At 39.2% G+C, this 24,542-nt stretch overlaps 2 protein-coding genes across 5 annotated transcripts; both read right to left on the reverse strand.

Moving 5' to 3' along the window:
- Positions 1–3,962: 3,962 nt before the first annotated feature.
- LOC113062310 (UPF0500 protein C1orf216 homolog) lies at positions 3,963–7,460 on the reverse strand. Of its 3 annotated transcripts, none has more exons than XM_026232067.1 (2): positions 6,607–6,747; positions 3,963–5,775 (listed from the first exon to the last, which is right to left on the reverse strand). In XM_026232067.1, the coding sequence occupies exons 1-2, from the start codon at positions 6,663–6,665 to the stop codon at positions 4,755–4,757; spliced, it is 1,080 nt and encodes a 359-aa protein (XP_026087852.1). In that variant the 5' UTR covers positions 6,666–6,747; the 3' UTR covers positions 3,963–4,754. The 3 variants fall into 3 exon arrangements, with proteins under 3 accessions (XP_026087852.1, XP_026087853.1, XP_026087854.1); XM_026232068.1 differs by lacking the exon at positions 6,607–6,747 and adding an exon at positions 6,768–7,460 and having other exon boundaries at positions 3,964–5,775; XM_026232069.1 differs by having other exon boundaries at positions 3,964–5,775; positions 6,598–6,747.
- Positions 7,461–7,604: 144 nt separating this feature from the next.
- LOC113062307 (claspin-like) lies at positions 7,605–24,490 on the reverse strand. 2 transcript variants are annotated; one of them, XM_026232062.1, is made up of 24 exons: positions 24,365–24,490; positions 23,179–23,290; positions 22,660–23,003; positions 22,370–22,528; positions 22,222–22,278; positions 22,055–22,127; positions 21,461–21,563; positions 20,883–21,367; positions 20,606–20,794; positions 20,361–20,515; positions 20,034–20,221; positions 19,905–19,957; positions 18,440–18,624; positions 16,635–17,160; positions 16,485–16,545; positions 16,282–16,372; positions 15,908–16,023; positions 15,553–15,714; positions 15,077–15,198; positions 9,851–9,978; positions 9,636–9,753; positions 9,410–9,480; positions 9,101–9,262; positions 7,605–8,809 (listed from the first exon to the last, which is right to left on the reverse strand). In XM_026232062.1, exons 2-24 carry the CDS (start codon positions 23,237–23,239, stop codon positions 8,693–8,695), a joined length of 3,726 nt encoding a protein of 1,241 aa, XP_026087847.1. In that variant the 5' UTR covers positions 23,240–23,290; positions 24,365–24,490; the 3' UTR covers positions 7,605–8,692. The 2 variants fall into 2 exon arrangements, with proteins under 2 accessions (XP_026087847.1, XP_026087846.1); XM_026232061.1 differs by lacking the exon at positions 24,365–24,490 and adding an exon at positions 23,732–23,975.
- Between the last annotated feature and the right edge of the window lie 52 nt (positions 24,491–24,542).

The following is a 24,542-nucleotide window of genomic DNA, read 5'->3' on the forward strand; positions in this document are numbered from 1 at the left end:
TGGATGGCAAGATGTTCCTTTACAATAATATATCAGATCTATTTTTTATTTTACTAGTACCCATTTTATACTACGTTTTCCTTTTCTACTAGTTGCTAAACCAAATTTTAGAAAACTAGTATGAAAAAAAAAAACTGCCATTGAATTCTTTGGGGATCTGTAATTTAGATCTCAATTGTTGACCTCTTGACTAGAATTCTTTATATTCTTTAGTTATTAAAATACTAGGCTCTGTTTAAGTTCTTATACTAATTAAATTGGCAGCAACTCTTATTTCACTAGACACTATTGTGTGTCTTCTTACTGTTACTAGTAACAGTCTCACTAAGATTTTTAATTGAACTTTAAAGTAGGCGTAGTCAGACGGACTAAAAAAAATTAATAAACAACTGTATTAACTGAACTTGAGTTTAACTGCAATACTTAACTGAAAAACAGTATATTTGGATATTTACAAGTAGGCCTAAAAGTACAATAAAATTGATAGGCACCTGTAGCAAGCAGCATATATTTTCATACACTTTGATGGTTTAAAAGACAACATTGAGCATAATTATAGATTCAACTGCAACTACACTAACAGATGAGAGCAACATTTGAAATGAATTAAGCTAAAGCGGTTTCACAGCTGAAATTGAATTTATTTAATAATTGATTAATTCTGCAGCGTTAAAACTGCGACAGATATCAGTTTGAAGGAAAGATGTGAAAACAAATTGCCAAACGCAATGTGTTGCTGTAATATATTTATTCTTACTTTATCTAATCAAAACTTTGATTTTGAAGGTTGCATCAGGGAAAAATGGTCAGCCGTGATGTGAGTGTGTTCAACATTGCAATTTCCACATTTGCATTCTTGAAGAAATGCAACTCTGTGTCACCGGCTCCGCTTTTTCGGTTTAATATGCAATTTCACGGTGCTGAGAGCGCGCCGGGTTGAATTCATTGTTCCGGCCTGTCGTCGTTTAGCGCCGCTTTGCTTTTGTTAAGTGGTAGAGGGCGTCCACAGGACCTGGACACGAGAGGGACCACTTCATCTGAAGGGGCGAAAAAGAGCAAGCTAAATGGAAGTGACAGCCTCTGAAAAAATTCCTACCGGCAGCTGGGAGGATTTGACATGGCGAGCTCCCCCACCACCGTCGGGCCTGTGACCCCCGTGCCTGGCACACGCACCTGCCGCTCTGAGGCGCGCTTTCACCGGCAGAGAGATTATCGCGGGGCGTGGTGTGGCCGACCCGTCGTCAATAAAGTCCTGTGAAAACCCCCTTATGCGTGAAAAAGCCTCCATTCAATCGCCTTTGTTCAACACATTTTTATGGGCCAACATTGGCCATTATGAGGTTTCGAGATTTACATGGGACTCCATAGAGGGGTATAATCCTTTCAAGCAGCAAACGAATAAAAGTTTAAACCCGCTGTTTTCATATTTATTAGCTGGTTATAGCAGACGAGGCAGCTGATCCCACTTAAACCAACAGGCTTCAATATGTCTACTAGATTATTAAACACAGCCAAAACTGAACCAAGTTGTAATGTTCACCAAATAAAATCTGTAATGTTCATCTTTATTTTTAATCTATCTATCTATCTATCTATCTATCTATCTATCTATCTATCTATCTATCTATCTATCTATCTATCTATCTATCTATCTATCTATCCTTTTTTGTCATGCATGGACCCCAAGGCTGTCCACATCCCCCTGACTCTGCCACCCCTTCTCTGTCCAAGCTGATTGTTTCCACGCTAGTGGAGGGCTAGGGGCTACTTCACTGTCACACTGCATCATAAAGAGGGAAAGATGAGGGGAGAGGTAAGAAAGAAAGACAGAGAAAGAGACTTTAAAATCTTTGAGGGCACACATGAGAAGAGACATGGTTCCCAGCATTGATGGCCTTTCACTTGAATGTGACTGCTATTGCCCCCCAGTGTTGAGGAATGTTTAATGCAACCAGTCTCTTTCGCTTCACGTTGGCATTTTACTGGGTTGGAAATAAATGTATTCCGGGTGCCACGTACACCTACAGTTGTTGCAGGATTAAAAGTATTTTTACACAATACGAAAGAAATTTCGGGTTTCGACTTAACATGACTAGGCCTATATTATCTTAATGTAGCCTATTTTATTTTACACATACATGACATAATAATTACACAACTATAAAATATAATTACTAATTGGTATAAAGCCTAGTAGGAGTTGGAATAGAAACAGCGTCAATAATAATTCATAGTTGATTGATAAATAAATAAGCATACATTTGGTTGTGTTCATTTTTAGTTTAAAGTTGGTCCTTATTACATGTGTTGTCTATGAAAATATTATAATATATTTTCCATTTAGGTTTAATATAGGCCATATATATATATATATATATATATATATATATATATATGTGTGTGTGTGTGTGGGGGGGGGGGCATTTTAATTCTACTGTAGATGAGTTTAATGTTCTCTTGAAAGTGGCAGCTAATGAAATGAAATTATGTCCTCAAAAAGGGGCAATTCACCACAAAATTAAAAGTATGTAATTTTCTTGCCCTTAAGCTGTTCCAAACGTGTAGGCCTATGTATTAATTTTTTTCTCCTGAGATTTACATTTAATTTTTAATTTAATTTTCTCCCGAGATTTGAAGAATGTGAGACTTCCAAATAGCGAATATGGGGAGCATCAACTTGAGCATGAACTTTTACCTGAAGAAATGACTAGGCCTCAAATGTAGGCAGACCTGTCAGTTCATCGATAAAACGAAGTAGCCTACTGTCGATATTAGTTTTATTACATATTGAAACATCTTAAAACTTTAGTGCTGTGTTTAAAACGTATTCAAAATAGTTGACGGGTAGCAAACTTTGCTAGGGTCGCCAAAAATTGGGTTGCTCGCGTAAACCTCACCAGATTTCGGCCAGATAATATCACTATTCTAAACATATATCATTGTCCCACTTTGTCTAATATGCAGCGAATGCATAAATGAGCTGTTATTTGTGAAACCAGAAATGTTATACCTTGTAAAACACGCGTTTTCTTTAGCATGCCATTTTGTATCTGGTTAATTCTCACAGAACAGTTGTGCTCCGAGCCATAATGCTTTGTTAGCTCGCACTTTTGGTAGTGTTACATTGATCCAAAGACGACAAACCAAATCGTTAAACATGTTAATTCTTCAGTACATTCGCAAGGGGTGTGATAAGCGCTCACGGTTAGGAGTAAAAACTCCCCGCACTGGGTGAGACACCCTCGGATTATCCCTCATTTCGCCCCGGGGTTTTGGCTGCCGAGTCTGCCTGGACCTGCGGGCTGCTCACCGGGCCGGATTGGACCAGGTGCCCCGGGGCGTGCTCTGTCCAAATCCCTCAGGGACACGAACCAGTGCAACTCTTACCCTGCAGCTCTGCTTTGACTGTGGATTATAGGACAAACACTGGTATCTCCGTAAACACTCAGACACATGCATACTCAGAGAAAGGCCAGACGCTCTCAGCCCTGGGCAACAAGATATAGAGCCCGTACTGTTTAGATTGATGCAGGCCACTTTGATTTAAAACTCTCACCCAGCACTTTTCCCGTGTGATAAGGAGAAACAATTGAACACTGTGTGGTTCTTAAAGGAATCACTGTCATTAAAGGTCAAGAGGGGGTCTTGAATATATAATGCTGAAACAATATTAGGGCTTAGAGCACAAAAATGGTCATCTAATGTTATATAAGGTGTCAGTCTGAATTGTTTTTACACACTGGCTGGAAATGTGATCAAGTGAACATGTGCTGTTGTTACCCTAAGGAACATTTTCAACCTGATCTGACTCCTAAAATTATATATTTTTTTATAGTATAGTCATTGGTTTAGTCACAATATATTTGATTTTATTCAAATAATTAAGATATTATCACATGAAGTGCATTCTTAAGTTAAAATGTTTTTCAATGATTTACTCATCAAAACGGAGCATTTCATAAAAAGACACATTGTGCTTTTATTGTTAAATATAATTTATTACCACACAGAAACATTTATATGACACTTTCTAATTATTTTAACATATCAGGTTGGAGGAGTTCAGAAACATTAATAACCAACACAGTTCTCGGACACAGTTCAAGGTGATATTTGGGGGACTTTTAACCACATTTGTGACCCTTGACCACAAAACCCATTCATAAGGGTACATTTCTTGAAAAATTGAGATTTATGCATATGGTGAAAGCTGAATAAATAATCTTTCCATTGATATGGTTTGTAAGGATATTGCAATATTTGGCTGAGATACAACCATTTGAAGATCTGGAATCTGAGGGTGCAAAAAAAAAAAAAAAAAAAAAAAAAGTTAATATTAATACCACGCCTTTAAAGTGGTCCAAATAAGTTGTTAGCAGGACATATTACAAATCAAAAATTAAGTTTTGATATGTTTACGGTAAGAAACTTACAAAATATCTTAATGGAACATGATCTTTACTTAATATCCTAATGATTTTTGGCATAAAAGAAAACAAAAATTTTGACCCACACAATGGTTTTTTTGGCTATTGCCACAAATATACCCCAGCAACTTAAGACTGTTTCTTTGCTCCAGGGTCACATTTATGATAGTGAGAAAAGTTTGCCATTATGGAACATTAGGGCAAAATAGTTCAGAGACCCAGGAGGTAATTTGATTAAAAAGAATGAGATGCACAAAGATGCAAATATTACTTTACACATGATAATAGTCATCAGATGGTCTCATGAAATTTCTCAAATTTTCTCTGTTATTGGGCAGCAGTGGCAGCACCCATGCGTAGAAGCTCTTTCCTATGTGTAAGAATGACATCGAAACTTGACTGGAGGCGGTTTTGCTGCTCCTGGACACGATTTTGTAAGGTGCGAACCCACCGGATAAGGGCCAGGCGACGATACATGGTCAGCTGGACCTGATGCTTCTCCATCTCCTGTGCTTTAAACCGCTCTCGGTCCTGTAGTGTCCAAACAGCCTCCATAAGGTCCGGTAGCTCAGAACAGGGGTCGATATCAGAGTCGGACAAGTGATCTTCAACTGCATCTGTGCCCTCCAGGCTCTCTCTACGCCGCTCTGCTTTCTTATCCTCATGGTTTTGGTTTTTCAGGGTCTCTGCAGTCGCCTTCCTATTCCCATTGTCAGCTGTTGGACGTTCACGGCAGATTTGATCCCAGATGGAATTGTGGGACCCTGCGGCCCCAATGTCACCACTCTCTGTGCTGAATGGGGAAGAGCTTTCTGACCTGTAGCTGAAATCAAACTCTTCATCACTGTCAGCCCAGTCGATCACTCCATCCACCTCTTCATCATCATCCAGTAGGTCCTCCACTTTCTCACTCTTTCCCAGTGTCTTCTCCTTTTCATCATCTGTCACTCTCCTCATCTCTTCATCAACCTTGCCTTCCTCTGCACCATCTGGAGGCACTCTGCCACCCATATCGTCTCCACTTTCAATCTCTGGAAGAGGCTCCAAAGGGCTCCAGCATGGCAGACGAGACAATGGGGAGAGGGGTCCAGGTCCATAGTGGTTGGAAGAAAGAGGCAGATCACGGCCCAAAGCTCTTGGGCGCACCTGGTTGCGATTTTCATCTCCTGTCATAGTGTCATCATCCTGCCCCAGAAAGTTAAAGTTACCATCTTTCTCGCGTCTCTTTTGACTATTAGTATGGATGTGCAGAGTTAACTGTGGTGCAACCAGAGCTTGACTTCCCAGGACAGGGTTCATGGCCCGATCTTGCTGAAGCATTTTCAGTTTTGTTTGAGATTCAATCGCTCTTTGAAAAGGGCAGATACAAAAAAAAAGTGGTTAGTGGTTTGACAGAAGAGTCTACAAGATGCAAAAGCAAAGTAATACAATATATTGTTATATTTTGTCTGTTAATACAGATTCAGATAAAACAGAAAGTGCTGAAAGGCTACTAACACACTGCAAATAATATCTGTGGCTAAAATCACTTGCTAATAATGGTTAAAATAATACATAAAATATTCAGTGGTGCAATTCCACGGCATGTTCTCCATTTCGGTGACATGAAATATTCATATGTTCTCTCACAGATATAGCCACGCAATAACTTCGGGGCCCTGTCAATCACTCGGCGTGACAGGCGCTGCGCGGCCATGTGGTGCTGAAGAACAGCAACCAGAGATTCAGGGTTGCGCGCCTCAGGCGCCAATAATAAAATGATTGAGGACATAAAATCTGCGAGTAGTTCAGTTCCGCCCCAAGAATGTGTGCTAATCTGAACGACTCGGTGCATTTCGATATATTTAAAATTTCTACTGTATTTTACTCGACGATTTATGCAATTCGATTGGAATACCTCGAAGCGCCACGTTAAAATGAATAAATAAGATGCATGAACGAAATTAATGAACATTAAACCACCAATCAAACGCATTGGTTGGAGCTCGATGCTCGACTTGATGCCTCACGAGCACAAACGTCATCACAATAAATGTTATCGCATTTAGATCGTATTTAGATAATCAGCAAAAACAAACCAGTAACAGTGAATCGCTAAAGCCAAGCTAAAAAGATACTGATGAATAGGATCCAGGTAAATCGAGATTGGATTACGTAAGAACGGCGTTACCAGTCTCACCCCATCTCTCGGCTCCGCTTGCTCGGCCGGGAACGCGGCAAATAAACAGCAGCGCACATCTACACAAAGCCAAAACCTCGCTCCAATTTTATTTATCCGTTACATAAATGTCTGATTGCCAATAACATTTGAGAATCAATTAAAAGAGGGCATTGTCTTACGATTTGTTGTCCGTTTTTCGTCCGCGAATGAGATCGAGTCCTCCCCGTTTTCCCCTCCTTCGACCGAGCCTCTCTAGCGATGTTAATCTGATTCCTCCTCTCTCCCTCCCATCCGCTCTCCTTTCCCGTGTACTGCGACGGACCACTGGGCTATGACTCACTTCCTAAACTGGGAAGGGACCACATAGCTGGAAACCGGTGAAATTAGTGGAAAATAGTGTGGGAAAACAAATTCATGCAAAACATGATTTTAATTTCTGTCAATTCTGGCAGTACATAAAATGTACCTACTGTAATAATTTTATTATAGTGTAACAAATATATTACAGGAATATTTTTATTGTTTTCCTTTAAACTTCAGATTGCAGCAAAATGAAAAACCTTAAAAGTCCTAAACGGTCTAAAATACCCTCAACGTCATCAGACAAGAGTTAAAGACCATTTTACAACCAGGTTAACATCACTTAATGGAGCTGCACTTGTGTTGCTGTAGGTCTGTGGTGGCTAATCATGAGGCACTGTGTGACTGTGTTTTTGTGCTAGTACATCAGACAGACTCCGTAAGTACATTCCCTCCCTGTCTCATGACAAGCAATTGATGGCGACAGAAAAGAACTCTTCTCTCCCCCCGTGTCCAACAACATCCCCATTCAAGTGTTGCACCTTCAGGCTGTCTCTGGTCTCTTCCCCCTTCCATCTCTCAATAATAGCCTTAACACATGAAAAATACATCAAATAAAAAGTCTGCCCGCGGCTTCGTCACATGGAAAATCATCGACATCAAGCAAACAATCTGAGGAAGGAATAGGAATGAAGATGAGAGCAAGAGACAAGAGATGCTTCGCAAAATAAGCTTTAACACTTGCTGGATCAGTTCAAAAACACATTACTTGTAAAACACTACAGGTTAGGAGCAAGTCTATGCCACGATTTAAAAAAAGAAGAAAACAAGGCTGGATTGTGTCAAACACATACATGATAACTTGCAGTAAAAGTGTGCCATAGCCAGAAAACTGAAGCATGTGTTTAGATACGAGCAGCCTGCAGTTATGACCCATTTCCCTCAGTTCAGCTGCACGTCTCGGTCCAGGCGGTGTGAGCAGTGACAGAGCCCAGAGGAACTCACCCCTGGCACTGCTGTCAAAAGCCACCACTCTGATCCAGTATGGCAGCTACTATTCAACTAGTTGCCCAGAAGCTCGCTCTCTCACTCTCTACATATAAAGAAACACACACACACACACACACACACACCCCTAGTTTGACAAGGTCAGTTATCTGCAGAAGAGCATTTCTTTTTGGGATCACTGTTTAAAACGAAATGTGTGATGCAGAGACTCAACAAATCGCTGGAACCAAACTCAGATGTTACAATGAACCCAGAATTATCCAGTGGCTTTTGAGCTGATCTCAATATTCTCTTGACAATATGGTCACAATTCAGTGGCTGTTTCCACCCTGGAGCAAAGTTGATCTATTTATACAAAAAAACAAAACAAAAAAAACCTCCTGCTCCAAACCCAGAGGAGCTGATTAAAAGCACTTACAAAATGGAGTGAAACATACAAAAAGCAGGAACTCTCAAGTCAAACATGTCTGGTTAAACTCAAGTTGATTCAGTTTTTGCAGGTTAGATGAAGAAATTCATAGCCTGAGGGAGCCTGTGCTAACAGCTCAAGGGTTGATCTTTCAAGCATGACTCTTGGCCGAAAAATGCATATGATATTTAAAAATACACTTTAATACACAATTTTATTAAAAAAAACAAATAAAAATACATCACTTAAAAGGAGAAATCACAATATGTACATGATACAAATGGTTTAAAAGAAGACAAACTTTCAATATCATAGCATTTAGTATGGACAATGGGACAAATAGATATGTTTTAATTTTAAGTAATACTGGGAAGTTTGGAAGCAACTTCAGTTTTCGAGGTAGCTGAAAATACTTCGTGGTGGTCCTGTAGGTTTGAGGGAGTTCCCGAGACATGGCCGCTTGGCAGCAGGGCTAAAAGACTCCATCGATCCTCTTTTCTTAATCTGAAAAAGTGATTTACTCATTTTTACTCCTACTTAAGAGATGTCATATTTCAAAAGCTCATAATACATAATTTTACAATAAAACCTTTATCTTAAGTGAAGTAATAAGACATCTTGACTTGTGGCGTCTTAGTTTCAACAATCATTCTAAGACTCCAGCTCCATCCAGTGGTAGAACTATTAACTACATCCACAAATCTCTTTCTTTCCACAAATGTTATTCTAACTCCAAAGTAAAATATCCTTGTAAAAATGTGAATAACATGGAAAAAAAAAAAAAAAAAACTGTACCTGTTTTCTGGGTCCCTCTGATGCAGGTGTCTCTTTTTCCGGTGACAGAGTTTGGAAGAGAAAACCTCGTGTGTTACGAGGGGCCAAAGGGTTACTGTCAGAGATGCTGGCTAACTTTTGCAACATTGCTCGAGGTTGACTGAGTAATGAGCCTCTCTTAACCTAGGAATAAATTACAAGTCAAAAGATTACAAATCTGTCGAATTAAAAAATTGCTTCTTGAAAGCAATTTAAACAAGCTGACAGTGGCATTGCCATAAAAAAATAAAAACCCACTACAAAAACAGGAAGTGTGCTGTGGGTACTGACCATGGTGGACTGAAATGGCTTTGGAAACTGGTTGAGTGCTGCCTTCTCTTGCAGAGGAACAGCTGAAAGGTCTGTAAACGATTGAAAAACACTTCAGTAACATCGTAGTTGATAGTTGTTTAACCAGTAGAAAATGTCCATCATGAAGCAAACGAATAAATCAACCAGCACTTGTCTTAAATACTGTCAGCAAAAAAAAAAAAAAAAAAAAAAGGCATGTAGGTACCTCTCTTTTGAAGGGTCTTAGCAGTGAGCTTCTTGGCTAGCTTCATAAATTGGCTATCCTCTTCTTCGATCTTTTCCTCATCATCCCCATCCTCTCCCTTTTTGGCCCGGGCTTCAGTCTACATAACAGAATCGGAGTCAGATACATGTACACAAGCACGCACACATAACATCAACTTCTCACACACACACACACTCACACACACACACACACACCTGTTCTCTGATCCACTGTTCCCTCTCTAGTCGTTCTTTACGTCTTTGCAACTCCAGTTGATCGATTTCTTCATTTTCTTCTTCCTCCTCTCCATCAGCACCCATTCCATCAAACTCAAAGTTATCATCTGGTCAAAACAGAAAACCCATCAGAAAACACAGACACCTCTACTCCAGTCAGCTGCTTCAAGCACTGTCAGATTTAAGTATCTTTTTAAGTGATCACTTTCCAGGACTTTATTCCTCTTCAAAGTCTTTAAAACCATAGTTTATGGCCGACTCAACTATAAAATCACCTCTTTAATAGGAGTTCTTAATTATACATTAGGGGTGGTTAATCTGTCTGATTTCCCGATTCGATTCGATTACGATTATTGAAGTCCCGATTCGATTACAGTCGATTTTCGATTATTAACGATTCTCGATTAACGATTATTGATTATCCATTTCACAACAGTAAGTAGTAAACAAACTGTGTAAATCATTACTAATAAATGGTAGAAACAAACCGAATGCATGTAGCGGTTGGGATTTTCAGTTTACTACATGCAGCAGGCACTCTGATTCCATGTATGGGGCACATATATATTATTCATATGACACACAAACACAAGTAGACAAGACCTTTTTAGTTCAAAATCTATGCCCCGTGTCACATCGCCTCTGCTTCTGCTATGAGCATCGCGGCCAGATCTGCCTCGCGCACGCGCCGAGTGTGCACAGCTCGGACTACTGTCAGTGTCATTGCGACTCCCCACCTTGCCTCCTAACTGTCCTATGAATACTTCGACCTCGTCTAACATACCCAGAGGCATTAGACAAAGTCTCCACTACAATACTGTCACCGCGATTGCGGAGAGGTGCGGTCAGAAGACAAATATACATGTCTAGCGCGGAAAAAATCTCCCGCTTCGTCCCTGCAACAATAACACGCCTGCTAATTTCGCAATGAACACTCCGACCCCTGCAAACATTGTTCACACCTCTGACATTTGGCAAAGGACCATTTACATTGGGCAAAGGATTCACCGTTTGTGCTTGGTGTACTTTCACTTTCAATATCACCGTCATCTTCTGGATACAGATATTCCCCTTCAGAATCAGTGTCCGCGAATAGAAGTCCCAACACTTCATTGCGGGTTTATTGAAGCTTTATTGATGCCATTAGATAATAATAAAAATAATAATGATAATAATAATAATCTAATGCCAATACTCGCTGACGTTGACAACATTGGTCAGATAAAATGGCTCACTCTCACACTAGCTCCGCTTTTTTTTCGCACTGATTCAATGCGGTCTCGAAGATTTTGTTAAGGAGCATTACGTTTTTTTGAGTCAGAGATTAAGTATTACATGTCTGCTATCTGGTGCAGGGGAGGTCGCGTGAAATTTGACACCCTATTTGACAAAATCGGCCGTTTTATTCAGTGCCGCATCTTGTCGAGTAAACTCGACCATGGCGCCAAGAGGGTTAGAGCTCCTGCCATGAAAACCAAAATAAATCCACACGCTTGCTTTGAACCCAGATGGAGCTGGGTGGTTCGGTTGGTTGCTCGCTCCTGGTTTTTCCATTTTACACACCTGTTCTGGCTGCTTGCTAACGGGAACTGGGCGCGTTCGTGACGTTCAACTCCCGGTATAATTTTTTTTACAAAATAAAATAATGCAAAAAAAAAAAAAAAAAAAAAAAATCGATTTTTGAAAATGTAATAATCGATTCATACTCGTCCATAACATACTCGCGATTAATCAATAATCGATTTTTTTCACCACCCCTATTATACATTACAACAAAGGATTTTCAGAACCACATTCAGTACCATAGCAAAAAAATATTGAAAGTATTTAACTTTTTAACATGGTTCATTATTTATTCTAATGGTGACATTAAAGATAAACCATTGCATGTTCACGGAAAGTGCTGTAAATCTGCACGGAATCATTTAAAAGCAGCTGACTATAAGCAAGTATTGAATTGAGCTGGTACTACTGGAAATTATAAATAAACATTTTCCAGGGCCATATGATTTCCGCGATGCAGAAAACGCAGACGGAATCGCAGAATCCAGTCATAAAAACGGAATTTACAGTTTAACGGCGAATGTCACGGAATTTGCCAAATTTTAAATGAATTAAAAGTTGGTCATTGCACTTACATCAAAATGGAAATATGGACTAATATCTGTAAATATTAAACCTGAAAAGTCTATTTAAATATGAATCCTGCATGTTTGCGTGTCTGTGTTAATGAATGGCACAGAAGCGTGGCTTCGACTATTACACACACTGAAGCGCATGTGACGCTCACGGTGATTTCAGTTTCTGTGGTCTCACTAAATAACGATGTAAACATGAAAAGCACCTCCAGAATTTATCTGAGAGTCACTTCATGAGCATTTGACCATTTGATTTGAATAAAACTAGCATCACTACATACACAGAACTGTAAAAGGTATTCTCGTCAACCTGTCAAAATAAAAGTCCGGTTTGGTTTAAAGACAAGTGTTTGCCATAAATGTTCAGCAGAATGTACAAAGCCTAATACTATGACTACTAAAAACAAACATTTTTTTTAAGGTTTAAAATCACACAACATTTCTTCCATTTTTTATTTTTAGTAGTAAATCTCCTTTGTTTACCAAAAAATAAAGTTTGCTTAATTTTCAATAATTAAAAGATAAATTAAATGAATGTTTTATGCCTTAATTTGATAACCAGAAAAATGGAAATACACAACGGAATTTCGGAGCGGGACAACATTTCATAAGGTTATTTTTAGAAAAAATTGAATAAAATGTAATGATAAATGCATGAAAAAGGAGTGGAGAAAAATTAAAACGGGAAAAACTTAATTTGCAAAAAAATAAAACGAAATTTGAGAAAAAAATAAAACTGATTTCATAGGGCCCTAATTTTCTCATTGGATCTACACAAATCTCGTAGGTAAATTTTTACCAAAGGTGAGGATTTTGCATCTATAATTTGCTTCTACCAGTACTGCAGAACAACTGGTATTGTTGTATTTTTACAATTTCAGCATCGGCTTGGTAAAAAAAAAAAAAAAAAAAAAAACTTTTGACACTAATCAAGATTATTAGTTAAGTTCTTCTCTTGAAGTGGACCACTGGATAGAACATTGGGAAACAGTCAAAAGTCAGTAGTTATGCACCAGTCTTGAATTTTCATGTTTTCATGGCCACAACAGGCAAATTCTGATTAGTTAATATTTTATAAAGCAAGAGATGAGATGAAAATAAGAGTACATGAACAAGATGTTTTTTCTCCATTACAGGCCGAACTCTTTGTAGCAATTTAAAACTAAGAGGCAACCACTGCATCTGAAACAAGCTCTAAACAAAGATTAGGGCTGTGCAAAAAAAATCGAATGCGATTTTCATGCACATCTCATCAGTAAAGACGCTCCTTTAATTAGAAGTATTATCTCCAGCACGTGTGTTCAGATCAGGGTTGCCATGTTTTCACAACAAATCATGCCCTTTTGCTTCTCAAAACTAGTCCAAACCTAATTCGCGATTCCAGGAGGTTCCCAGATAAAAAAAAATTGCTTCCCGGGGTTAAAATATAAGTTTTGTTTTTTGGCATGGTTTTCTTGGTAAAATTAGCATTTTAGGGGCTAAATATCACGTTATTGGTATTGGGGCTGCTTCGAACCGCGGACATGAAAAACAACCGCAAACTTGGCAACACTGGTTCAGGTGGAGCGGCAGTTACTACACAGAGCCGTAGTCTACCGACAACTAACACAAAATCGCTTTCAAAATCGACAAAGAATCGCCACCGATTTTAAAATCGATTGTGTGTAGATTGGTTGGCATTTACTACACAGAGCCGTAATTAACTGACAGTGTTGCCAAGTCTGCGGTTGTTTTTCATGTCCGCGGGTCAAAGCGACAATACCAATATCGTGATATTTAGCCCCTAAAATGCGAATTTTACCAAGGCAACCATGCCATTAAACTTAAAATTTAACCCCGCAAAGCATTTCTTTTTTATCGGGGAACCTCTTGGAAACGCGATTTGGGCTAGTTTTGAGAAGCAACTAGGCAGGATTTGTTGTGAAAACCTGGCAATTATGATCTGAACACACGTGCTGGAGATATACTTCTAATTACAGGAGCGTCTTTACTGATGAGATGTGCATGAAAATCGCATTTGATTTGTTGCACAGCCCTAACAAAGCTGCTGCATTCATGAGCAGTTTCTGATTTGAATTGGTCTGACTTTACACCCTGATGAAGGCTTATTAGCAGCAACGCCTCGGTGCACTTGAATTGTTATTATTATTTTTTTTAAATGTAAAACCATATTCACTACATTTTTGAGTGCCTTGGCTTATGAGTTTTTAGTCTGACAGATTTGTGACATTATGCTACGTAAAACTTCTGGATGAAACAAAAACAGCAGACGGGCTGAATGAGATGCAAATTCATTCTGACACCAGGGGGCTCTTATTCGGTTGTTAAGTGATGACGTAAGAAGCGCTGTTTCCGGGTCCAAGCCTCAACTCACTTCACTTGAGAATACGACCTCAGCAGCCATTTATGAGCACTGTTTATTCATATTGATCATTTAAGCTAAACGCTTTCAAACTTACGGTATACACTACAGTCTCCATGCTCACAGCGTCCTAAACACAAATAATTTTTAGATATTTTTTTTATATTTTAATTGTCTGGCTATCTGGGACTTCGGTATGGAGTTAAAGGTTAAGATTATAACTTCTTCGCTAATATTCTATCACATTGTGAGTTTATATTAGTACCTTTTGTTGTTTTCTCATGGTAACTGATAGAGCGTTTGGACACGGAAGCGCTGCTACGTGACTTCAGACTTAACAAGCGAATAGAACAGCAGTAATACAGCGTTTCCCTGGTTACTGCAGTAAACAAAGCAGCCCTGCTTCTAGAAATACTTATTTTGTCTGCACAATGCAGAGGCAAGGTGAAAGAAACTAATCAGTTCCCCTCAGAGACACATTTATATAAACCCCATCCGCAATTCAATAAAGGATTTTCTTCAAATATTTCATTTATTTTATATATAATTATATATGTATTATATTTAATTTATTAATATACATTTCAATATTTTCCTTTGACATTTTCTCTTATTTTCCATGTGTTTTTCAGGACGCGTGGGAACCCTGTAAAATGATGCCTGTCACACTTTCAAGTGCTTTTCCAGATCACAAGGTGAACTCACCAATGTTTTTCCAGCGGAAACGACGAGCTCGTCCAGGTCCATCAGAATGCAGATCTCCATCAGCAAGGTAACGCTCCTGATAAAGCCGCAGTTTTCGCTTATCATCATCCATGACCTGCTTCCTGTTGGGAGAACATTATGAGCTTCATGTTCCTAGTGAAAGACAATGACAAGTCTATAAAAGTAGTACAGTTATTTTTAAAAGCAATCAAATTTAAGGCATTTATAACACTGGAATTGACTGATCACATGGCATAACAGAACTACCCAGCTTAGCTTTGATAAATAGGTGGCCCCCATGTGGCACATTGATGTAACAACAATTTTTTTGCATCAGACAAGCCAACATGTGAATTGAACTGTAAAATGCAAAAGCTACCAAACAAGCTGGCTTTGCAACTGGGTAACTCACCTGTTCCACCACCTACTAAAAGCACAACTCAAAGTAAGTGGAGGATTTAGATAACATTTCTTACATGTGAATCTTGTTAACTTGGTCCATCAATTCCTCATCTGATGGCAACTCTTCCTGTATCTCCTCCTCCTCATATTCGTCACCACCATCATCATCCTCATCCTCACTGCCCACATCACTGCCAGACAACTCTGCCTCGGATTCCACGAACTCTGCTAAACGGCTGTTGGGACACAAATACCATGCAGAGATATCAATACACACATAAAATGATTGTCATATAAGATCAAATATATTAATTAGCAGTAATTTCTAACCTGCGTCACCCTAAAATGCTTTTAAATAAATTACATTGTTCAGAAATATCATAATATTATAAAATTATAGTTTATAAAAATAAACTAATATAGACATACATTTTCTTTTTGCCAGTGTGTTTTCCAAAGACCGCTTCACGTTCCTCTTCCTGCTCCTCCTCCTCTTCATTCTCAGTTTCCTCTTCTTCAGCATCTGATTTATCCTCATTTTCATCCTTAAATGAAAAACAAATTGTTAACAGCTCTAAGCACTTAAGAGTAGTAACAATTACAAGCAAACATTAAAATGCACAGCTACAGGAAGTAATTTCGTTGCCACTATGCAATATTGCAGAAAAAAAAAAAAAAAAAACACTTTCTTAAAACACCCCTCCATTTTCTTGACAAACAGGTAGTCCCGCCCCAAACTCACACTACTGGTTGAACCAATGTTTACACATTAGGCAAAGTAACAAAACTTCTCTGTTGAGTACCTTTGCACTAAGGCTGTCTACATCTGACAGGAGCCGGAACTCACAGTCACCTTCCTCCTCTTCCTCTTGTTCCTCAGTTATGTTCTCGTTCCTGTGGGGACAGTTGGAGGGTATAAAGCATTTAGTATGTGGAGCAACAATACACAAACTATAATTTTCAAGGATATGCAATGAACCTATGTATACTGATTATAGCTTAGCACCTGTTTGTTTCAGACGGCTTTTCAAAGGCAGGACTTGAGACTGATGGCAGGGATGAAGCAGCTAAAAAGGGGTTAAAAAATTGTTTATCTACAAAACTTAAGTTCAGTATGGATCATTTTAACCCTCAGTATAAACAAAAAAAGACATACACGGGCTTCCTGTGAACTTGCCAGAACAGAGAGCCAGCAGCTGGTCCATGTCTGCCTCTGAGCTGACTTGACTCTCCCCTCTTTGCTCTTCCAGCTCCAAGGTCTTCTTGTTCTCCTTGGGTTTGATGACTGGTTCTTCAGGCTGTGTGGCAAAAGCTCCAGAACACAACCCCAGGAGCTCATCCTCTGCTGCAGGCTGAGAAGCCCCTGGCTGGGTCTTCACTGATCCAAAGCCCCCTGAGCAGAGCCCTAGGAGCTCACCCATGTTAGCATCCATGGCGTTTTCATCCAGACTGTCTAGTATAAGCTGCCGTTTGTGGGAACGGCTAGGCAAGCCACGAGGACCGACGTTTAAAAAGCCATCAGCATCCAGTAGCTGAGAGTGAGTATCCTCCTCCAGTGAGAACCGCCCCTGGGAATCCCCAGCCGGAGGGAGGGCGGACTCACTTGGGGACGAGGGAGCATAAAGGTCTTGAGAATCCTCCACAGGGAGAGAGAGGGAGGGTTCGGACATCTTACCTGAGCTCTGAAAAAGGAGACGTTTATTCATAAATATTTAGTCTTTCTAAAATTAGTAATTCACTAAAATGGCAAATCATTGTCATTTACAACTTACCACTATAACCTTGTGTATTTAAGATTTAGGAGATTAAATAAGTAAGTTTACAAAGGTAAAAAGGTACAGTCACATTAGTGACATTTTGATGAACTCACAGCTTTTTGTTGGTCAAAACTACAAATTTGTGAGAAATGTAAAAAATTTAATCTGTCTGGGGAACTTATTCACCCTTGCATGACTGTTGGAAAAACTGAATATTTCCCCCAAAAAAAGTTCATTTCAAGAGTTCCAACCAGCTTGCCAAAGCAAACAATCCAAAAGACTTTGCTCCAGCTGATAAACACCTTTAAACTACCAGCACATATTCGGCTAAATATGAGGGGGGAGGGGGTGCTGGGATGTTCTCTTTACCCCCAGTTGAAGAAAGACAAAGAGCTTTGCCGTGAGTATATATCAAGGCCTTTAGTAGGGATGCACCGATCATGATTTTTCATGGCCGATGCCGATTTTTTACAAGCAAACTGGCCGATTCCAATACAGATTTCCGATTTCTTTTTTCTTCTTTTAAGCAACAAACAAGACAGAAGGAAAGTGTGCATAAAAAAGATATTTAGTATTTAATAGGCCAAACTTGCTTTTGGCTATTGAAAACAATAACTGTAACCATCTGAAATATGGTCACAAGAGTCGACCGTTTCTGTCAGTGGTGTTTTAATTTTAAATATTGGCGATATCCTAACAAGAAAAGTAGGCTACAATGTTAAGTTAAAATGAGTTGCCGCTTGCTTGAGCACCTTATTATACAAACCTAGAAGTCAAATGCATGAATACGTAGTTTATATTTATTGAGTTTAAACTAATGTCTTTGCCTATTGGAATATTGTTACTGTTATGTGATAACGAGTCACAATGCCGAAAAATATTGTATTTTTTTTTTTTTAAACATGATTTGAAAAAAATAATGAACAAATGTTGTGTGTGGACTAAACAGCCGCGGATCAGTAGTGGACTGCAAACAGGTCCTGTGTGAAAGCACAATGAAGCACGTGCTACTTCTGCACCACATACGTAACGCACACGGACTGCATTCGCTCTGCAGACGGAGTATGTGTGAAACAGGCGTTAGAATGACTTTCATATACACGTCTATACAAATATTCACAATCAAACAAAAGGACTGTGCAAAAATATTCAAAGATCATATAAAAGCCACACTTGGCTTAACAGTCAAGCAAGAGACCCTCACCTTTGAAGCAGAGCCGAGGAAGCTGGATCTGAAGAGGGAGGGAGATGGAGAGCGGAATGCACTGTTGGACAGGCCTCTGCCAGCAGCTCTACTGACTGGCTGGTATGATGGGATCATTGAGCCCATCAGCTCAAAGCTACTGTTATGACTGCTGTCCTTAGCCATTGACAGACTGTCATACTCCTCTGTGAAAAGAACCAAACTTCAGTCTGATTTTACATACATTTGAAATTAATGATACTAAAAGCTTGACCATTTTTTAGAACAACAAATATAATTACTTGTTTTAAATAAAATTAAAAAAATGGAGTGTTTAATATAGGGCTGGGCGATATATTGTATATTAGCAGGATAATCAGAATAATTTTGATGACGATGTAAAATTTGAATATATCGGGAATATCGAATATTTCAAATTCAAGCATACTTTCCCAAAAGAACGCGACGAATGTCCAAAAAAGGAACCTGTAACTGCTAACTGCTCTACGCCCCTCTACTACGAGAGCTTTAATGATAGCGTTTACCAGATAACAAGAGTTTAAATCTCCGAATCAGAGCTCCACTGTTACAAGGATTCATTTTCTACCCGGTGTTTGCTTATTTTAAGCAATCTGGCAACCATGCGCACATGCTCACTCCTCATTGCGGAAGAGCCGCCGACAATAATCTGAAAACACTAATAAGCTTGAGAAATTGAGCGATCTAATGAAAGCGTCATTCAGCCGGTCTGTGTTCTGTCGTGAGATCTCAACTGTATTGTTTGCATTTGTGATCGCAAAATAAATGCACTTACTCGACCGCTGATGTTTGAATAGAGAAACATAGGCTATGGCCATTGGGAATTACTAGTGGGGAATTTCACTGATATGTTTACCAGTTTCCATAATATAGACAGAGAGAATGCAAAAGTCTTTGGTATTCATTTATATATAAGAAATAGCTATGTGCTTCAGCAACTAGCTCCCCATCTAAGAGGGTTTTTAGAGTCAGTAGGAACATAGTTTCATGCCACAGAGCTTCTCTTAAAACCGCAGACAGTTGACAGACTTGTGTTCTTAGCTTAAAAACTTGTTAAAAAAATTAAAATAAAATACTTATCCCAGTTGCATAGTTTAAATTGTGAATTGCATGCACTAAAAAGTTGACAGAATGCACTCTGTACTTAATTTGCACTTTTTCAGTTACATATAGGCCTACATGTATTCATTTAATAAAAAGCAGTAAGTGATCTCCTGGTTTAGATTTTTTTTTAACTGCTTAAATTAGCTGTTTAATCTAAATAGTTTTTTTTTTTTTTTTTTTTTTTAATGGGCAAAAGAAAATCATCATGTTTTTTTTATTATTTAAATGCAAATGCAAACATAGAGATATATATCGAATATCGTAAAAATGGACAATATCGAGATATCTTTTTTTTTTTTTTTTATATATCGCCCAGCCCTAGTTTAATACCATACACACTCACCCATTTTATTGTCAACTTCATGGCAAGATGTGCCTAATCTTCTTACACCATCCCTGGACAGAAAAAGACATTCAGTAAGTATTGACTACCGAGAATGGGTTGCAGCCCAATTAGGAATCATGCACATACCCGGTGCGGGAACAGGAGTTGCCGGCAAACAGCATCAATGTTCCATCAGTGTCTGCTGGACTTGGAGAGGGACTTTTGAAGCCTGGGGAGGGGCATGTTTTCGCTGAAACTTCATCTTCACCTTCCTCTTTGTCCACCACTTCTCCCTCATCTTCATCACCACCATCGCCCAGCAATTCATCAACACCCTAAAAAAAAAGGATTTGACAAATTTTACAATTTATAACTATAAAATTAGAAAAGTTGTGCTAAAAAGTGGCAGATCTGGAGAAGTTATTACACAAGAACACCACGAGAATATCCCAAATTAATGCCAATTTCTAGTACCTCTTCATCCTCTGACTCGGTCATCTCTGCTTCTTCTTCTTCCTCACAATCCTCATTGTCAAGGCGATGCAGAGCAGCTCTGCGCTCTCTCTCCTCCTTCCTGCGGATGGCCATGGCTTGTTGCAAGCGAGACTTCAACAGTACCAGTTTCTCACCTACAAAAACGCAAACAAGAAATATTGAATACACATATTAAAACTGTTCCCACACCTAAAAAGCAATATGATAAAAAATAGTGATTGTACCTGGTTTGACATTTGCGGGCTCATCCTCTCCCTCATTGACAGTAATTGTGATTGATTCAGAGCGCAGTTCTTCCTGTCCTGAGGGGGCGCTGTCTTTCCTCACCACATTAAGCTGCAATGTGTGCTCCCTTTTAGGACGAGGAGCAGGCTGGATGTGCTTCATGAAGCGTTCTTGTAGTGCTTTCAACGCTATATTACACACATACAAAAAAAAATCTATCATCAACTGTGGAAAAGGGTGAAGAACATTTAAAAAGTTATAATCCAAAAATCTCACCTGGGTTTTCCTGAGGTGGCTCCAGCTGGACAAAAGCCCCATCATCTGCACACAGCTTCGCCACAGGAGGAGGATCTAGACCAAGCTCTCTTAGTCTGGCTAGTTTATCCTTGCGAGGTCTGAGCATCTGAGCAGCAGCCTGGGCCTGATCAACTGAGGCCTGTTGCTGTTCTTGGTCCTTGTCTGAATGTTTAGGTCTCTCAGTTTCTTTCTCTTGAACCACAGGGTTGGGTTCACCAGTGCTTATGTTATGTGCTACTTCTGCTTCATTTGAGGTCTGTGGGTCACTTCCATTGGTACAATTGTCCTGATGAGTGCTGCTGGCAATGTCTGCTAGAGGAAGGGGTGTAGTGGAGGACCGGTTATCCAGAGATGATTCTGTTGGGGGGCTTGAGTCCTGCTCAGGCATGTGCTGAGGTCTTGTAGCTTGATCTGGAGGTGGTTGTGTAGTGCTCTCTAATATACAAGCCTGGTACTTGGCAGACCTTGAGGACAAGTGAAAAAATATTATATTGGTTATTTCCACTGTGAATTTATACAGGAGATAAATTAGTTAATTCGTGTTCGTGATCTCATACTTGAGTAAAGCCATGGCACCACCCTCTGGACGAGGTCTTCGCTTGAAGAACTGGTCAATACTTTTGGGCTCTGGCATGTAATATGGCAGATTGAGCATCGACTCTGCAAATGTTAAAGAAAGCGGTGTCAGAAAGTAACTTTTTTTTTCTTTTTTTTTTTAAATCACAAGATGATATTTGCCCCATCTACACATTTCACGAGTCACATAATCCTACAGAAATCATTCTTAATATGCTGATTTTTTTAATTCAAGAAACATTGTCTTATCAATGAAGATAAATGGTACTGCTGCTCATTTTTGTAGAACCTGTGATACAAAACAATTCACTTGAAATAGAAAACTTTTGTGGCATTATAAATGTCTTAAAGTATTTATTTGCATTCAAACCATTGCATGGTAGTGCATACATGTTAGTCCAAATTTTGCAAAGTCAATTTTGCTACAATTTCAGTCTAACTTAAAGCATTTATATAACTTTTTAAAAAGGCAAATAATTGTTTTAGTCAAACCAAAGTCAAACTCTTTAAGTGCATGTAAATGCACTTAGTGAGCCAAGCCTTTTAGCGCCTAGCTGATGCAACTTCAGACTGACCTCGCACAAGTCTCTGACTCTCACTGTGAAGCTGCTTGATTGCCTCCTTGCTGGCTCTTGCTGCTTTTCTCTCCTGAAAACAGTTTGTTCAGGAAAAGCAAGTGAGTGTTTTTGTTACACTAATTTAACCAAATCAATGTGTCTATCTCTATAATAAATAATCTCACCTTGCGTGGTGACCTGTTCTCTTGTTCCTCGTCTCCACTGAAGTCTGATAGCCGAGGCTATAAATAATATGAAAAAGTAACTACAAGTAACAGATTGAAATCAAGTGGAGACTTACACAAGACCGTGGAAGCAAAAGTCTGTGCTTACTTTGTGTCTGGCTTTCTTTTTCACAGCTGATCGGATAGCATCTAGAGACTCTTCCTCTTCCAATTGCTCTTCAGAGTCTTCCTCTAACTGAGCGTCAAATAGATCGGAGTCCCCGAGCAGACAGCCACTGTCATTGAGTGCTTTGATTGGAAGAACCTTCTTAAAAATCAAAAGTAATATTTCAGCCACCAAAAATGCCATTTTTTCATTTCCATTCATTCAATTTTCATTTCGGTGCACCCCTAATTAAATCTAATAACAGCTTGTGGTTTAATGTTCTAAGCACCCACCTCTGTTTTTTCTTTCAGTCGTTTTACAAGGGCAACATTGCGTTTCTCTTTTTCTCTGCGTCTTTGTGACTTCTCCCTCTTTTTCTTTGCTTCTTTTGGTTTGACTTGGACTTCTGCTTTCTCTGGATCACTGTCATCACTGTGCATTGAGATACGGGATACACGTTTTCCTTGCTTCTTTTTGATGCTTTCAGTCTCATTAGTTTTTGTCTCCTCATCGCTGGACTCCGACAGGACCAGAGCATTTGCCATTCCGGCCTCTTCCTGCTCCCCGTCACTGTCACTGTCCTGCAGTGCTTTCCGAGAGCGTCCCTTCCGACTAACAGTGATATCTTCATCTGAATCTGGAACACAATGGATTAAAAAAGTTCTGTCATCCCACAATATATTTTAGGTGTTCAGTGATCAGAAGTGTCAAAAGCATTCCTTTTGCTCATTCATCAACAAATACAAAGCAGTTAGGATGCATCAAATTCTCAAATAGTTAGTTGTCTCTCTTAAAAACCTTCCCTAACTTACCTTGTTGGTCCTCAGTGACCATGTTGTTGTCAATCACAGGATCCTCCACTGGTGAGCCCATTCCACTATCGGAATCACTTCCAGCTGTTCGTGCCTCAGGCAGATCTATAGGCTATACAATATAAAATTTGCCATGCATGTTAATACTACTTTGACAGATTTCCATTGCTAAAATAAACAGTGTAATTTGATGAACCGCGCGTTTTTGTAAACACGAGCACTACACTTCGACTAGAAACCAACCTAAATTGTATTTATTATTATTTTATTTGACAGTTAACACTACATAGAATATAACAAAACGAAATCCAACACTTGGAAACAAATAATATAAAATGGCAAATAAAGTGTGCACAATTCATCCGGTCTTACGTTACAATAGACAGGATGCATAGCTAAGCTGGCTAGCTAAACACAAATAACCTGAAGAATTCATTCAATATATTCATCATCTGTTGGGTGAATTAGTTGTCAACTAGTATTTGTTCAACAAATGTAGTCATTTACATCTATTTTGGAAGTAATTTATTGTTATTTCACTATGATACGTTACCCGCTCAGACAGAAGAGAGCTCATCTTAATGTCGTATTATTCGGTACAAAACTACATCAATTCCACGATGCTGTCACTCCAAAGTCGTGTAAACGTAGAAAACGCAGTCTTTTTTAATCCAAAACTTCATAAAACCTAGATGTAAAAGTTATTTTTGCAATGTCAAAATGCATAAATCCATCTCCCGCCTGATTGTGCTAAACTAAAGCACTTCACTCTTCTTCGCGCGCTGGGCTTGACCGCTTTTCTTTAACATTCTCCGTCATTCTTATTCGAGCTTCGCTATTGGATGAACGGTTGTTAGGCGCTTAGAGGCTGTACTGATTGGACAGGGCGGCCAGAGCTAAAACACCAATAACGCGTCGGATTGGTCAATGCTGACTGTAAATGGTCAACAACAGTCGAGTTCCAGCAAATAAGGCAAGTTGCCATTTGGGGGGCACGGGGCAGGTTATTTCTGTAATAAAATATATAATCTACAAAAACTTTCAAATAAAATATAATATACAACAACTTTCAGTATGCTTAATGGTAAACCGTTAAGATAACAAAGAGAAGGAAAAAGAAAAAATCCACAACGTTGTAAGTGCTTGTCATGCACAGTTTGTCATACACGGTTGAAACGTCACTTACAAATGAAATTAGTGGGCGCGCTGCCTGGATTTACATTGTAAACCGAATGCATTAATGTCAGTGCCAATGAGCCGTTCCTAAAATCAAATTACGTGGTGAGCCCCTGAATCCGTCTACTTCGCCCCAAACCTTTTATCATTTTCCCTGTGTGTGTCAATTATGTGCGCGTCCACCAACC

The sequence above is a fragment of the Carassius auratus genome, chromosome 44 (genome assembly GCF_003368295.1).
Source record: "Carassius auratus strain Wakin chromosome 44, ASM336829v1, whole genome shotgun sequence".
Classification (NCBI taxonomy): Eukaryota; Metazoa; Chordata; class Actinopteri; order Cypriniformes; family Cyprinidae; genus Carassius; species Carassius auratus.

Coding starts and splice junctions, on each gene's coding strand:
- LOC113062307 (XM_026232061.1), bottom strand. CDS start 23,755: ATGAGCTCTCTTCTGTCTGAGCGG. Junction 21,564..22,054: donor GAGTCAGAGACTTGTGCGAG/GTCAGTCTGAAG, acceptor TAACATTTGCAG/AGTCGATGCTCAATCTGCCA. Junction 19,958..20,033: donor AACTCCTGTTCCCGCACCGG/GTATGTGCATGA, acceptor TTTTCTGTCCAG/GGATGGTGTAAGAAGATTAG.
- LOC113062310 (XM_026232067.1), bottom strand. CDS start 6,665: ATGTGCGCTGCTGTTTATTTGCCGCGTTCCCGGCCGAGCAAGCGGAGC. Junction 5,776..6,606: donor AAGCGGAGCCGAGAGATGGG/GTGAGACTGGTA, acceptor CCCTTTTCAAAG/AGCGATTGAATCTCAAACAA.